The sequence below is a fragment of the Coenobita brevimanus genome, chromosome 71, assembly GCF_032717465.1.
Source record: "Coenobita brevimanus isolate Jiangsu-jjx chromosome 71, ASM3271746v2, whole genome shotgun sequence".
In the NCBI taxonomy this organism is placed as follows: Eukaryota; Metazoa; Arthropoda; class Malacostraca; order Decapoda; family Coenobitidae; genus Coenobita; species Coenobita brevimanus.
In genome coordinates, this window is record NC_137024.1 from 32,226,109 (window position 1) to 32,242,265 (window position 16,157).

General features: G+C 45.8%; 1 protein-coding gene across 1 annotated transcript in view; it reads left to right on the forward strand.

Annotated features, from left to right (window-relative positions):
- Window positions 1–7,167: 7,167 nt before the first annotated feature.
- The window catches only part of LOC145406676 (27 kDa glycoprotein-like), a 109,967-nt gene continuing 100,977 nt past the window's right edge, over window positions 7,168–16,157 (forward strand). The window contains exons 1-2 of the mRNA XM_080277772.1: window positions 7,168–7,233; window positions 14,671–14,822. Coding sequence (XP_080133898.1) covers window positions 7,191–7,233; window positions 14,671–14,822 — 195 coding nt within the window. The 5' untranslated portion in view covers window positions 7,168–7,190. The remainder of the gene's footprint in view (window positions 7,234–14,670; window positions 14,823–16,157) is intronic.

Consider the following 16,157-nt stretch of genomic DNA (forward strand, 5'->3'; position numbering starts at 1 on the left):
TTAAAATGGAAGACATTCAAAACTAGAAAGCACTCAGAAAGCGCATCCCTTCGCCAATGTCATTGTAGGATCCGGATTCGGATTCGGATATACTCCCAAATTTAATCGATTCTTTCTTGGCCCATGGACCACCATACCACAAAATTTCATTGACATTCATTGAGAACTTTTGGAGATATCATCTGGAAAAAATGTCAAACAGACAAACATAGGTGAATACATAATCTCCTCCAACTTCGCTGGTGGAGGTAACAATTAATACAACACCTGGCTGTAGCCCATACTGACTGGTACTGAGAAATACACGTATATAAAACTGAGTATGCTGCACTTAGGTGGAATTCAAGGACACTAGGGACAGCCCGTCCTTACTAGGCTGCGTGGTCATGAGTTCCAACATGTGATGGCATATTACGCCACGCATATGGCGATGTCCTGGCGAGTAATCTATACAGTGTAAGACGTAATAGTCTCTCTCTCTCTCTCTCTCTCTCTCATGTGCAACAATGGCTGGTCACATGAGAGTGATTTGTCAGTGTTATAGAGAGACAAGGGTGAGTATGTACCCGTGTTTATATATAATGGGTATGATAGAATTCAACACAAGAGGTATGGAGCGGGAAGTAATGTTACAGGTAAGTAACGATGGGTGTATTTCAGATGTGATGTATACAAATGATGCTGTTCTCCTTGCTGACAGTTGAGCGGCGTGGTCTGCGAGCGAATATGAATAAAAGTAAAGTATGTGAAAGTTAGTGAGGGAGAAGGTGGTCAAGGGTGTGATGTGCTGGTGAATGGAGATAAACTTGAATTGGTGGATGAGTTTAACTATCATGGTGCAGAAGTGGCAGAGAAGAGAGTGGTAAATGTGCCGCTCACTTGAATTTGATCATCTGGGGTTGGCTGAACGTTCAAGGGTGGAAAAGGGTGTACTTACCGTTGTTGGTATGGTCATACTGAGAACAGATATGAATAGGGTGGAGGAAAGAGCTCGTGAATGTAAAAGCTTGATGGCTGCACGAGTATATAGGATGCTTAGTAAGCGAAGAAAGTGGATGGATGTAGTGGGGTTATGTGATCTTTTGAGTCAACGAGGTGTGGAAAATAATAAAGCTAAGGAACTAACGGGAAATCCTAATATATACAGTAGATGAAGTGCGATGATGCACATGTTAAGGGCTGACCCCCTTTCCCTCCTCCTTTAACTTGAGTAGTCGCATGAACTACACTGTCCCACAGGTGCCTGGGAAATACTTTTAAAAGGATTGTGTGTGTGTGTGTGTGTGTGTGTGTGTGTGTGTGTGTGTGTGTGTGTGTGTGTGTGTGTGTGTGTGGAGTCAAGGATGACTGTGTGGCCGTCACTGGGCACACCGAATGATAGCTGTGTTTCATGTCCTACGCTACCCTATTTCTCAAGTTTTTCACTACGTGGACGCATTATATAATTTATTCTTTCGACTGCAGTCCACGTAGGAGTAACTTTTCGAACTGGAGGTATTAGATATAGCATTCATTAACCTTTTCACTATTTGGGGACTCTTCAAAGCTGAATGAAATTGTCAGATGGCAGCACAATCAAAGTAGTTATTCATCGTCATGAGAAACTGAACGGATTAATTTAGTCTTTCACACAGCTTGAATACGAATAATGGACCCTAAGCTGTGTAACATCATCCAGCAGTGACAGTATGCCCCCCACAAAAAAAAAATAAGGGGGGGGGAACACATGGATTGGTCTGGGTGTATCTTTGGTTTGCCAATGGAGAGAACGTGATCTTGGTTTTGACCACAGCCACAAGGGGCAAAGGTGCTGGGGATAATACGAGAGAGAGAGAGAGAGAGAGAGAGAGAGAGAGAGAGAGAGAGAGAGAGAGAGAGAGAGAGAGAGAGAGAGAGAGAGAGAGAGAGAGAGAGAGAGAGAGAGAGAGAGAGAGAGAGAGAGAGAGAGAGAGAGAGAGAGAGAGAGAGAGAGAGAGAGAGAGAGAGAGAGAGAGAGAGAGAGAGAGAGAGAGAGAGAGATAATAGTCCTGTAATACCTCCAGGACTCTCTCTCTCTCTATCTATCTATCTCTCTCGTACCCAGTAGCTGTACCGTTTGTCGCTGTGGTCTACGGTCAGATCATTTTCTCCTTGGTAAAACAAAGATAACTGTAATGCTAGGTGTAAATAGGCTCGACTTCTCATTCCTAAAACACCTAACGTGGAGCGGGGTCCTCTTACGAGACCGGAGCTTAGTGCAATACAGAGAGGCAGGACACAAAAACTCTAGGCAATAACCTTTACACGTATAGTACCACAATCAGACACAGGACAAATCAGGAGATATTACAACATAATATATAGCAATATAAAACCCTTATCTAGGACATAACTCTCAGGATACTTGCTTACCTGATAGTAATGCCAACCAATCAAACCTAGTGTATTCAGGGTAAAATGCCCGCCGCCGGACCCCCCACCCCGCCACCCCCCACCCCACCACCGGGCCACCACCACACCACCACCCCAGGAGGACACAACGGGGGGGCTAGTGACCCAGGTCAAGAGGGTCACCCGTCCACTACTGACCTGAGCCCCTCTTCCCCGCAACTGCACCGACACCAGGTGACCGAAGAACGGCAACGACCTTGCAGGCGGGACAACCATCGTCAGCAGTGGGGTGGGACTGAACAGGATTCAGTCCCAAGTAACGTCTTGGCGACGTCCATAGTTACACCCTCAAGGGCAGGAGGCCCAAGGCTACGGCCTACAGTGTGCACCAGGGCGCTTGCGCCCTTAGCCACTTCAAGGGCAGGAGGCCCTAGGCTTCGGCCTACAGTGTGCACCAGGGCGTCAGTGTCCTTAGCCACTTCCAGGGCAGGAGGCCCTAACGTGTGCACCAGGGCATCAGTGCCTTTAGCCACTCCAAGGGCAGGAGGCCCTAACGTGAGCACCAGGGCGTCAGTGCCCTTAGCCACTCCCCAGGCAGGAAGCCCCAGGCTACGGCCAGAAGAGTGCACAAGGGCGAGAGGCCCCTTAGCCGCTCCAAGGGCAGGAGGCCCTAGCAGACAGCAAGAAGTGGGTCCCAGGGCGAGAAGACCTGGAGCCACGGCTGTAATAGACCCAGGGTAGAGAGTCACCTCTGTGCTTCCCTCCCTGTATATAGGAGAGGACACGGTTTCCGTGGACACTCTGCCTATCTCGTTCCCCTGTGGGAACTGTTCGTCACCACCCGGGAGTGTTGCCCTGGAGGTGTCGCCAGAGTGGTGGCAAAGCCCGAGACCGGACCTGCCTCCCACGCCTGGGAAATCTCTGTCTTTCACAGACACCAGACGGAGACGAGGCCACAGTCCAACCCTGACGGCGCGTCCCCCAGCAGACGATCGCACCCCCAGGACCCCCAGGCAAGACCAGCAGATTACAGGCGAGGGCGACCCTGACTCCCTCACCCCGCGGAGCCGCAGACGCCAGGCCAGCCTCCTCCAGCTGTTTGGCCCCAGTCCCGAGGGCCACCTCTCAGGTCGAGGCCCCCAGACAGGAGGGCCTCCCTGCACCCCACCAACGAGGCCCCGAGGTAAGGGCCTCCCCTCAGGTCGAGGCCCCCAGACAGGAGAGCCTCCCTGCACCTCACCGACCATCAGGAACCGGGCAGTGACTCCCCTGCGGGTAGTGTGTTGCCCATTGCAGGCAGAGTCCCCCTAAGGCCCTCTCCTCATGCCCCGATGACAGAGTGACTTGTGACAGCTAGGAGGGAATTATGGTAATACTGGAGAGAGGCAAGGATTAACAATGAGGATTACACGTTTTCCAATAGCAAAGGGACTTTGGTAATTGATTCTATTCTTGGTTTACACTTACACTAGATACTGGGACGAGGGAATGTCGTACAGGATTTACGGGTAGCGCGAGTGGGGGAATATCACTAACACTTTCTCGTATTACTTCTTTAGAGCTCACAGCAGTAGGGGTGTATTACTACGGAGGAAGTTCCAGGCGGCACAGTCTTACTAACTGTATATAAGGGACGTCACTCATAAATATAGTTCATCAGATCTTGGTTTGCACACTCGTCCTTTATTCTCTCACTGTGATCTTATTGCCCCGATATTCACTATATTAAGTCACTGCACGATACTACACTAGGCAAAGTCACACTTAACCTAAATCACTTGCACTGTTTCTGGGCAGCATCACATGTATTCATGGTGGGGGGCAGGGGCGGGAACACGCCGTCGGCAATCCTGCCGGGCTAGGGGCACCGCCAAGGGGAGGCGTGCCGAGAGGGCACGGGACAACTCGTAGGGGCGTCCTCTCGTGTCCTGGGCCACCCGTGGCTTCCGGGCTGGGCTCAGGGGTATGGCCCTCGGAACTGGGGCCAAATAGCTCCAGGAACCTCTGGTGTAAGTTTTGGCTGGAGGTGGGAGCCTTACGTTGTCGTGGGGCGTATGGAGATCATGCCCGGGTGTCCTGGGGAGGATCGGGAGAGACTGCGGACTGCGGTCTCCAGCGTCTAGGGGCGCCGACAGGGGACAGCTGCGGCATCGGCTTACTCTGGGGCACGTCAGGTGCGTCTGTTCCAGAGCCAGGCATAGGGAGCGGAGGACAGGGGAGGCTGTGAGGCCTGTCTGGGCCTCTCTGGTACGGGAGGCCTGGGCTCTTGTCTCCTGCCGGGGTGACGTCTCGCTCCTTGCCTCCTTCCGTGCACCTTCGGAGCGACAGTGGGCCGTCTCACGAGGGCGGGAGCGACAATAGGCCGTCTCTACCAGGGCACCTTCGAAGCGACAATAGGCTGTCTCACAAGGAGGGGAGCGACAATAGGCCGTCTCTACCAGGACACTTTCAGAGCGACAATGGGCTGTCTAACGAAGGCGGGAGCAACAATAGGCCGTCTCTACCGGGGCACCTTCAGAGCGGCAATAGGCCGTCTCACGAGGAGGGGAGCGACAATAGGCCGTCTCTACCGGGGCATCTTCGGAGCGACAATAGGCCGTCTCACGAGGAGGGGAACGACAATAGGCCGTCTCATGAGGAGGGGAGCGACAATAGGCCGTTTCTACCGGGAACTTTCGGAGCGACAATAGGCCATCTCACGAGGAGGGGAGCGACAATAGGCCGTCTCATGAGGAGGGGAGCGACAATAGGCCGTCTCATGAGGAGGGGAGCGACAATAGGCCGTCTCTACCGGGACACTTTCGGAGCGACAATAGGCCGTCTCATGAGGGCAGGAGTGACAATAGGCCGTCTCTACCAGGACACTTTCGGAGCGACAATTGGCCGTCTCACGAGGAGGAGCGCCGTCTGGAGTGTCTAGAACAACTGCACCCCTAGCTGGTTCAACAATCCCACTCCGTGAAGGTAGTGTCCTTCTCCTACGACGGCGACGGCGTGGTGGCTGCGTGACATAGGGGCGCACGGCCCGGGCTGACATATGCCGTTGTTGCCGGGGGTTGTTCCGACTGGTAGCGGCTACCCCGTGGGGTCCGTGTGGGGGTGTCGGCACGTTCCCGAGCATACTGGGCTGTATCTTGCTTGCCCCGTTGTCGGGGGCACTATGGTATTCTTCTGTTTCCATTTCGGGGGCACTGCTTTGTAAGTCACGCATTTTAGTTAGGTTAGATGAGGTTTGGTTAATGTCATGGGGGGTCTGGGGGGCTTCGCCCCCCAGTTAGGAAGCACGGCCAGGGTTGAGGGGTCTGGGGAGCGAAGCCCCCCAGTTAGGAAACACGAACTCCCTAACAAGCTTAAAATTATGTTCTTCCGAAGGATTTTAGTGTTTTTCGTTTGATTTTGATAACAGTTCCAGTAGGAAATCACTCGCTTTTGCGTTTTTCCCCCACCCAACACCCCGGTTTCCCACAGGTCCCCCAGTATTCTTGGGGGGAGGGGGAAGAACCGCAAAAAAATACGTTTCACGTGATAATAGGAGTCTGGACCCGATCAGAAGTGGGGCGCAGAATACTTAAGCTGCATAACATACCTTTTACAACAATAAATATTTCAATTCAGTTCATATGTTTTTCGAAAGAGCCGAGTCAACAAATAATGACACATTTTCAAATTGTACTCCGAGTGCATATTATTAGTGTTCTCTATAGTATAGCTTTTTACAACGAACAGAATCAGCGATGATATTTTTGTTCTATCGTACACCAAACCGTATCAAACCAGAACACACACACACACACACACACACACACACACACACACACACGGACCTGCAGTACTGCCAATGCTGTGCCACTGTACGAGCGCCTTTCCGCAACAAACAATTACATTAATGCTTTACCAAACGGGCGCCGCCCCCCCCCTTTTTTTTTTTTTTTTTTACATGAGTCTTCACAGTTTACTTGTTTTTATTCCTGGATTACCACAGCTACTGCGTATTCTTTTAAACTTACCTCTGAAAGCTATCAATGAGGATTTAGAATGTGTAAAAATTCAGCCGACATCTACCAGTAGCTGGCAATCTTGAACGTTAATAATACGATTTTTTACATCTGAAAGCTCCCTGTCAAATGCAAGTTAGGTTACATTGGAATAGATTTGGTTAGGTAAGGTTTGGTTAAATCATTTTCCTAAAGCTTTGACAATGGAAACACTGGCGCTTGCACTTGTAGGAGCGACGGTTGGTAAAACGTGGTTAGTTGGAGAGAGCGTCGGTAAACTGACTTGAATACCCCCAAAATAGGTATATTTTGTTTTTTCCAATCCTTTCTTACAGTCACAATTCAACAGTTAACTGTCTGTGTTGCATATGTAGCAAAATTACTTTCTTTGAGATCATGAGCTTCTTATAATATAGGTGGAATTGCTGCGCCCGTTTGGTAAAGAATTACACGATTATCTTAGTTCAGACTACCCTGAACAACAAAACTGAGTTATAAGAAAAGGCAGTAGCTTATCATGACTAAAATAATGCCTATACAGATCATCAGATTCTGAAAACTCTGGCTGCTAATGATTATTGATGATGCAGGAACTTCCAGGAAGAAATTGTGTTGGCAACCTTGAGTGCAATTGTACCGTAGACACGATCAGCTGACTCACATAAAGGACGTTTTGCTCGTGATTGGATTACAGTGAACGTAGAGTGGAGTAGTGCAATCTCAGTCTCTCACTTACAGGCTCGCAGAGACTGAGAGAAGTGAGTGAAGTGGACGAGGACCCTACCAGCAGAAACAGAAGACGCAGAAGAATAGGAGAAAGTGAAGATGAATCCGCGGTTAGCCTTGACGTTTCTGGTGGCTTTCTTCGGTGAGAATTGATCTGCTATTGTCAGTTGCTCCATTTACCTGGAAAACAGTTGTGCTGTGAACTGTCACTTCCTATGCCATAAATATCTGGATTATTAGTGTAGTGAGGCGAAGTGAACCAACACAAAAACTGACAGCACTCACTGTTTACCTCGAAGAGCCTAGGCAGTGCTTTTCAACCACGATGTGGCTGCATTGCATAAGCTTATTTTTCTCTTTGCTGAGAAATGATTGAAGGAACCTACAGTTCTTAGGTGTACAGTACCATGTATTTAAAGTTGCATATTGAATTGTTCTAAGGAACTTACAAAGATACTCCTTAATAAGGATAGAGGACTGCATTATTTTGCAGTTTTCTTCATTTTTTCCACTTGTTAGAAGTTTATGGGATTCTTTATGTATTTTCAGATTGTGTCGTCCCCACCACAGGGGGGGACACAATCTGGCCACACTATGGGGTGGTACTATTACTCTGCGGCCAGGTTGTGTTAGGAAGAATACTGCCACCATTCCCTGCGTGTCGTAAAAGGCGACTAAAAGGGGCGGGGTGAGGGGACTAGGGACCCCCTCTGTTTTTTAGATCCTAAAAAGAGACAGGCCAGAGAAAGGGATGGGGGATTGAGTTATCCCCGTACCCTGAAGATTGGGTCTATGAATGTGCATGGATGTAGTACAATTGAGACTAAAAGGGAGGAGATTGGGAGAATGTTTGTGAGAAGAAAGTTGGATGTGTTAGCTTTGAGTGAAACGAAGATGAAAGGGAAGGGTGAGTCTATGTTTGGAAGTGTGAATGGAAGATTATCAGGTGTTGATAGAGGAAGGACAAGAGAAGGTGTGGCCTTGTTAGTGAGTCCAGAAGTACAGCAGTGTGTGATTGAATGGAAGGAGGTGTCATCGAGACTGATGTGGGTGAAAGCGACATTTGAACATGAGTTGTGGGTGTTTGTGAGTGCATATGGGCCTGGTAGTGAGAAGGATGAAGAAGAGAGGGAGTCTTTCTGGAATGATGCTGATGAGTGTCTGCAGAGTTCTGGAGCAAATGTGAATGTGATAATGACGGGAGATCTGAATGCTAGAGTGGGAAATGTAACAGTTGAAGGTGTAGTTGGTATGCATGGTGTGCCTGGAAGAAATGAAAATGGGAAACGAATGATAGGGATGTGTGTTGAGCGAGAGATGGTGATTGGAAATACGCTGTTCGAGAAGAAAGATATTCATAAGTATACATGGGTGAGACAGGAGGGTGGAATGGTTATGGATAAAGCATTGATGGACTATGTGGTTGTGTCTAGGAATGTAATAGGAAGATTGTTGGATGTGAGAGTTCTGAGAGGGGAGGGTGGAGGTATGTCTGACCACTACCTGGTAGAGGGAAAATTAAGAGTAGGTAAGAGATGGGTGAGAGCTAGGAGGATTAGGTGTGGCAGGGAGGTTTTGAAAGTGAGTGAGTTGAATAAAAGAGAGAAAATGATAGAGTATCAGGAGAAATTGAAAGATGAGTGGAATGCAGTGAAAGATCAGGAAAATGGCAGTGTGGAGGAGGAATGGCAGTTAAGAGTGCTGTGGTGGGGCATGCAGAAAAGATGTGTGGTGTGAGACGTGTGGGTGGTGGTGTAAGAAAAGGAAGTGAATGATGGTGCGAGGAAGTAAGTATGGCTGTGGCTGAGAAGAGACGTGCAAATGAAGTGTGGCTGCAGAGGAAGGATGAGGTGTCATATGAGCAACCCCAAACTAATGGCACAAATCTCCCGAGGAATTTATGCAATAAAATTTTAAAAATTTCTCTAAAATGGCTAAAAATTAGAAAGAAATTCAAATATGGTGGGCGCCGCGTGCATCTCGATCGTCTGTTTGCAGTTTCCTGCCAACTGGGTATGTTTATGCTCACCCAGTCTTCCTCCTGCCTAGCCTGATCCCAGAGTGGAAAAAATTAGCATGTAAGGTTAGATTTAAGAACTAGTGTTATAGACTTCATAACTTTGTGAACTTATTTACGTAGTGCCATCTATTCTACTCCAACCTGCCAAGTAACTTACCTGGATTACTGTACTTATCTGGATTACTGTATTTTACTTACCTGGATTACTGTACAGTATATACTTTATTACAGTACAACACCACACCTACCTGCTCTCTTTTGTTATAAATATAAAATTATTTTATTGACTTTGTATGTCTGTATATGTTTATATGCCTAAATATGTGTTAAAATGTGTTAGCGCAAGTTCCGGGGGTATCGGTAGGTGTAAGCCCCAATCTAACGGAATCTTGTCTTTTTCGGCATGCTCAGGGCCCCCTAGGGTGCCGTTAAATCAAGGTTTTGCTGTATAAATGAAGGCATGCTGAGAAAGATAATAACATGATTCATCAGACCAACTTTGGAGTATGCATCAATAGTCTGGAATCCACATCTCAAAAAACACATAGATAAGATTGAAAAGGTACAAAGGGCCACTACAAGATGGGCATCAAGTTTAAGGGACCTAAGCTATGAAGAAAGAATAAAAAATTAAACCTACCAACATTACAGGAGAGAAGGAAAAGAGGAGACACAATTATGTTATATAAGTGCATCACAGAAGAAGAGAAAATAGACGTAAATGAGTATATAACCTATGGGGAAGCAATGTTAAGAGGACACCGTAGAAAACTGAACAAAAGGAGAGGTGATAAAGACGTAAGGAAGTTCAGTTCCCAAATAGAGCAGTTGATCAGTGGAATGCACTACCAAATGAAAAAGTGTGTGCCAAAACAGTTCGTAAATTTAAAGACATGTATGTAAAAATGTTCAAAACACGGGTCAGTACAAGCTTGACTCATTCCTTTAAAGATACAATTAGGTAAGAACACGCACACACACACACACACACACACACACAATTTTTTTGTATATGCAGATTTTTCGTAACTCAGTCCCTTCGTAAGTAGGGGTCCAAATGTACTTTATTACTGTACTATATGTACTGTTACAGTATTGTACTCATATTACATGTTAGCTGGCTCAACACTGAATGGATAACTGATTGGGGGTTCTGACACAATACCTGGCATTTTTGCAATATCTGGCGGGGGTTGGTGGCTGAATTATGCAGGATAATTGAGAGATTACTGTGCATCCATCCTGCTGATCCCTTCCTTCCTTCTCATTTATCTCCCCAGCCATTCCCCAGTCACTTAAAGTAGTGTTACTTTCATTCTTTATGTGTAACAGTGCCTTAAAGTGTTCCCATCTGCTCAGTTTTTCCCTCTTCTCCACCAGCATCTGCCATTTTTATCTTTCATTCTGCTACTACTCGATCCTAAACAGCTGATTCATCATATGCTGTGACATCATGCAGTTGTTTACAATATGAGCAGCTTGGAAATTACACAAAATTCGTAAATGAAACCTCAAAAGTGATGTTTTTTTCTGATGCCTTATGTAATACGCATCACCATTACCTCGGGCCCACGCGTCTAGCAGGTTGTAAACAAATCGTAGTCAAGCATGGCAATTACCAAACTAACCATATTCAAGCACAGCACTTACTGTGAGCCAATCACAACGCTTCCCTTCCACACCAAGCATGAAGGACGTGCGTGCTTGATGCCCCAGTGCCCACCTCAGTGCATTGTCTCCTCTCTGTCGTTGGCTTTTGGTTCTGGTTTGGTTTATTACGAGAGGATTTCTTCCCCCCCCCCACCCATACTTCCTCCACCTGCTCAATGTTACCATGGTCGGTTGTAACACCCCTAAGACTACAACGTCTTCGAGGAAGGGGAAGAAGAAGAAGCCTATGTTAACTTACACCTAAAAGATGTAATAAGGAGGATTGACCAGTGAGAAGAAAGCCAATGTTGCACACCATTACTGGTTCAACGGGGTAATTCTTTACTAAACAGGAGCAGTGATTCCACTTATATTGTAATAAACTCACAATCTCAAGTTAAGTAATTTTGCAATATATGTAACACAGATTGTTAATTGCTGAATTGTGACTGCAAAAAGTGAGTGGAAAAAACAAAATACACCTATTTGGGGGTATTTATGGAAGCAGGCAGGTCACCTGTGGCAGTGTTTATTGACTATCTCTCCAGCTGCCCTCATTGTTTACCAACTACCACTGATTGGACATGTTATTGTATCCATCCATCCATCCATCCATCATCCAATCCTACATTGCCCCATGAGGAGCGTAGGAGCCCGGGGCTAGGCAGTTGGTCTCGACATTTCAGATGAGAGTGACCAGCCTCACTCATCCCTGAGTGGCATTACGCGACCAATCAACCCCAACCACCCCTTGGAAATCACACATTCTAAATCCTCATTTAGGGCTTTCATAGGTAAATTTATGAAAGTGCTTCATAGCTGAGGTTATCCAGGAATAATAACAAGTAACCGGTGAAAGAGTCATTTCAATAGAAAGTATGGAAAGGCCACACCTGTTTGGTAAAGAATTAATCCCAATGAATCAACAACTTTGACACGGAGGCAGTTGAGGGCGATGACGACACTGCTTCTGTTGTCTCCACACTGGACTTCTAGGGACTCCTGAGGAGGTTGATGAGGAGGAAGTGGCACGGAGGTGGCAGCTTTAGGTGGCAGCACATTTACCCCGTGCTGAGAGGCCGTAGTCTGCCTCAAGCCTTGGAACCCTTTCCCCCTCCCTCATCCATTCAAGCAGTGTTGTCAGTCAGAGTCAGGGAAGAATCTTAACAATATTCTTTTGTCTATCTATTGCCAGATGCCTTAATCCTGTAAGGGGTGGCCACAAACTAACCGCCCCTATGTCGCCCTGTCTCCCATCATTTCACTGCCCTGCTCCCAGCTCACACACCCCTCTCTTATATACCGTACCTCTCCACTCCATCCCTCCATCTCATCCTCGGCTTCCCCCTCCCTCTCCCCCGTTCCACCTCACTCACGTACAGTCTCCTCATCAGTCTCTCACTCTCCATCCTCTCCACATGACCAAACCACCTCAGTGTGTTTCTCCTAACGCTTCCTATCACATCCACGTCCACACCACAATGGTCCTTCACTTCCTCATTTGTCAGTCTGTCTCTCCATGTGACTGTACATGCTCCTCTCAAATAGCTCATTTCCACTGCTCTCACTCTTGACTTCTGTCCTCCAACAAGGTCCAAGCTTCACTTCTATGCGTTAGAGTTGGTTTCACAATACATAGTAACTTTTTCACTTCTATGCTCACTTCCCTGTTTCTTATTACTGCTTTCAAGAAACCAGCAACCTTTCTTCCTTGTTGTATCCTTTCAAGCACTTCACCCTCTAAACTTAATGTAGTGGTACTCTGTTTTTAGGGTAACATTACATAGAGTGGCAAGCCAAATGATATCCTGTAAACCAGGAAAGCATTTACTGTACAGCGCTGGTTGGTAACCTCATAACCAACCAACATGTGTTCCCTATATGACAAGAGGTAGGTTGGCGGAGGATTAGTACCCCTCCCCAGAAAACAGCTAACTAAAAATATGAACAATATGTTTCATTCCCATTAAATGTGCTTTACTATTTTTGCTTCCAGGTTGTTAGTGTTTGCTAGTGACCAGTTTGATGTAGGTTTGGGGGTAAGGGGGGGAGAGGCAATTTTTCTGAGATGACAGACCCAAAAGTAATTTTCCCCGTGAGATCAGTTATTTCTAACTTGCGGAATTCTCAAATCGTAACATGTGTTCAGTCTCAGAAAGCGGCGATTTAGTAGATTCCACTGTACCTTCTTTATCATCCTCTCTTACACTCTTATCCTTCTTCCAGAATGTTTTCTTACATTCCCACCACTTTACAATCAAATTCCTTCCAAACTTTTCATCCACTCACTTACTGCTTTGCCATACTAATCTTTTCACCTCTTTCCTCTTTACTGCATAACTCCCTATTCTCTCTCAACTTCCTCCATGCCTCTGCTTCCTATTCACTCATCATGTTTTCTTCTTTTGCACCACAGCTTGCCTTATTTCTTATTCCACCATGCTGTTCCTTGCACCTCCTTTTGTCTTCTACACACCACCTCGCATGCTGCACAGATTTTTTTGTGAATACCATGCACACACCTTCCACCCCACCCATCTGCTCCATATCATATCAGGCCCATCGCTTCACCAGTTCTCTCTTATATTCTGTCTTTATTTTCATCCCCTTGCAATCTCTCTACCCTCATTGTATGAATTGGTTCCTCCTGCTCTTTTCTGTATCTGTTGATCCAATGCATTTGTACCTTGACTCACCATTACTAAGTGGTGGTCAGAGTCCACATCCATAGCATCTGTATGTTCTTGTGTCCAGCACATATCTTCTATCATCCACACACACATAATCAGTTAATGCCTTTTGTTCATCCAGCTTACCACTGACCCTTCTCAAGTTTGTTATAACCACAGTTTGTATGTATGTGGTTCATATTTTTCTGTCATCTCTAACTGTTCATGTAAAGATAACATATAATTTCTGTTGACCACTGAGGGAGTAAAACCCACGGATGGCATGTTTATATTGTAAGATAATGAAAAAATGACACAGAAGGCAGGATTGATAAATAGATTGGTTGCTGAAATGAATAATGATTAAGTCAGTGGTGCTAGTCTGGCTAGACACGAGTCTGGCTAGACACGCCACATGTCTTTGTTAGACTTTGAAGGAAGGATGCTTGTAAAGAAAAGGTGATTGGATGCCATGCAGCATTTTGAAATATTAGGCCTCTTTTTGGAGATGCTAAGTGCCAGCAAAAGAAGGGAGCCAAAATACCTGTGTACAAGTCTGTTATACAGTCTGGTCTCGCTGTGTGATAGGGTTGTGTCAAGTGAAAACCAGTTGCATAATGAGGCCAATATAACATGGGTTCAAGGAGGTTAGGGAGGGTGACCTCAATTGTGAAACCTAAAATGCTCCAAAAAACCTCTGCCACCCACCTGAAGTTTGTTTTAGGCTGGTCCGAGTCATCACCAAGATTCCCCCCGACCTGGACCGAGGCTGGGGGACAGCTGGTGGGCCTGGACAATCATTCTTCCAAGTCTTCAGGTGGAGGAGAAGAGAGATGGGAAAAGTAATGTGGTGATGCAAAGGGAGAGTGATGTGCTGAGGTTGTGGGGGAGAGTGATGTGCTGAGGTCAGTAGAGAGAGGAGTGGTGGGGGTGAGAGAGATCTTGGCAGTGTGACCGGGTCTGCATGAGGTTCACAGAGGCAGCCCTCGAAAATATTGTTCTAATGAAAATGCGACCAAATTTTTCATGTTAGACAGGAAAAGGGTTTAACTTTCTAACTACTGTTCCAGCACTTTACCACATAGCGAACAGTTGTACAGTGACACTAGAATGTGTATGGAGAATTCACCACAGTAGTGGTGTAGTGGTGAGATGTGTAGCTAGGTGGTGGTTGCAGTTTGGTCATGTGTTGTTTGTGTTGCTGGATGATGTGCATAATGATGTTTTTATTGTATGGCAGGATTGTGTGCAGCAGATCAGGACTTAGACACCGGTGATACAACTGTACTCAAGAACATAAAGGATGTGCACATAAAGGATGTGCAAGCGGTTTCAGATTGGAAGGACCAGTGCCGTGCAACTGCTGGACAGGAAGCTTTGGATGATATTAAGGTGAGAGAGTTTACCTTGTAAACTTACAAAGCTTTATAGCACCTTTCTCATAGCTTTGTCATTTCCATAAATGTTAGAATATAGGGTTGTAAGAGGAGAGAGATTTCAATTTGTTCTTGTCATGGATGACAGGAGAAAGATAAAGTTGAATTTGGGGTTTGATTGCAGTTTTATTCTCAAAAGGAGTTCTATCTTGACAAGAGCAGGACTAAGGTGAGGGGGTTTTATGCTAGCTAATGCTGTGTCCTTTATTCCTGCCTTTTCCACCGAGCCTCTTCTCTCACATATTCTTCTCCAACCCCTTCTGCCCAGTCTCTCCAGTTTCCCCCATATATGACTGGTTAGGTCGTGTGTGTGGGGACGTGTATGAGTCCGTGATGATTTCCATCAGATGTGTTGTGTGACTTTTCCATGACATCATGATGTGTTGTGTGCGACATTCCTCAAACCTCTATATTACATATTAAGAGCATATTAATGTCTCTAGGTGATATGTAGGGTGTTTTGATATTTTCACGGCTGTAGATCACTCAGTCACGCCAAGCTGTTGTACCTACGACAGCATGTAGTAACAAATTATATATCCTTTCATAACATATTCATACATGGTATTCATCACACTATAGTATAGATGCAATAATATTGTAGAAACATAACATATCTTAGCAGTACACTAAAAGCGTGACATAACGGGCTTCAGTAGACCAGAATTCGCTTTTATCAGACTTGAGGAGCTACCGGACTAAATTCCTCTATATCGGAAAAAGTCCGATAAAGCCAGAAGCAGTCCGGACTGCCTGACTGCTTCAGCTATGTTCACCACAATAAGTTAAATAAAAGACATGTTTATCATTGTACAATACAGTATTATTATGTGTATTATACCATTTGATCATTGTAGTGAAGGTATGATACAGTACAGTACAGTACAGCAGTGGTTGTCGAAACAGTTTAAAAACCATTGGTGTGATCCGGACTAATGTCTGATATGTTGGAAAAAGTCCGGATTAGCAGGAGGAAATCTGGATGTCGCTTTTATCAGAATTTTGATTTTTTTGGAATGGCTTTTGCCCCAATTAGTCTGTTATAGTGAGGTTTTACTGTATATTGTATGGAGTAAATATATGGTAGTAGAAGTTGAACATAGAAAACTGTATTGTGGTGATATAATGTATATTTGTGCATGTACAACAGACATATGCATATATTTATGCAATGGTAATTTTGCTAGGTCATTACATTACACACTGTGCAATGACTATAGTAATGCTTAATATCCTTACATTACAAACAACTTGTCTAATGATTAAGTGAAATACAGGACTGTACTTCTTC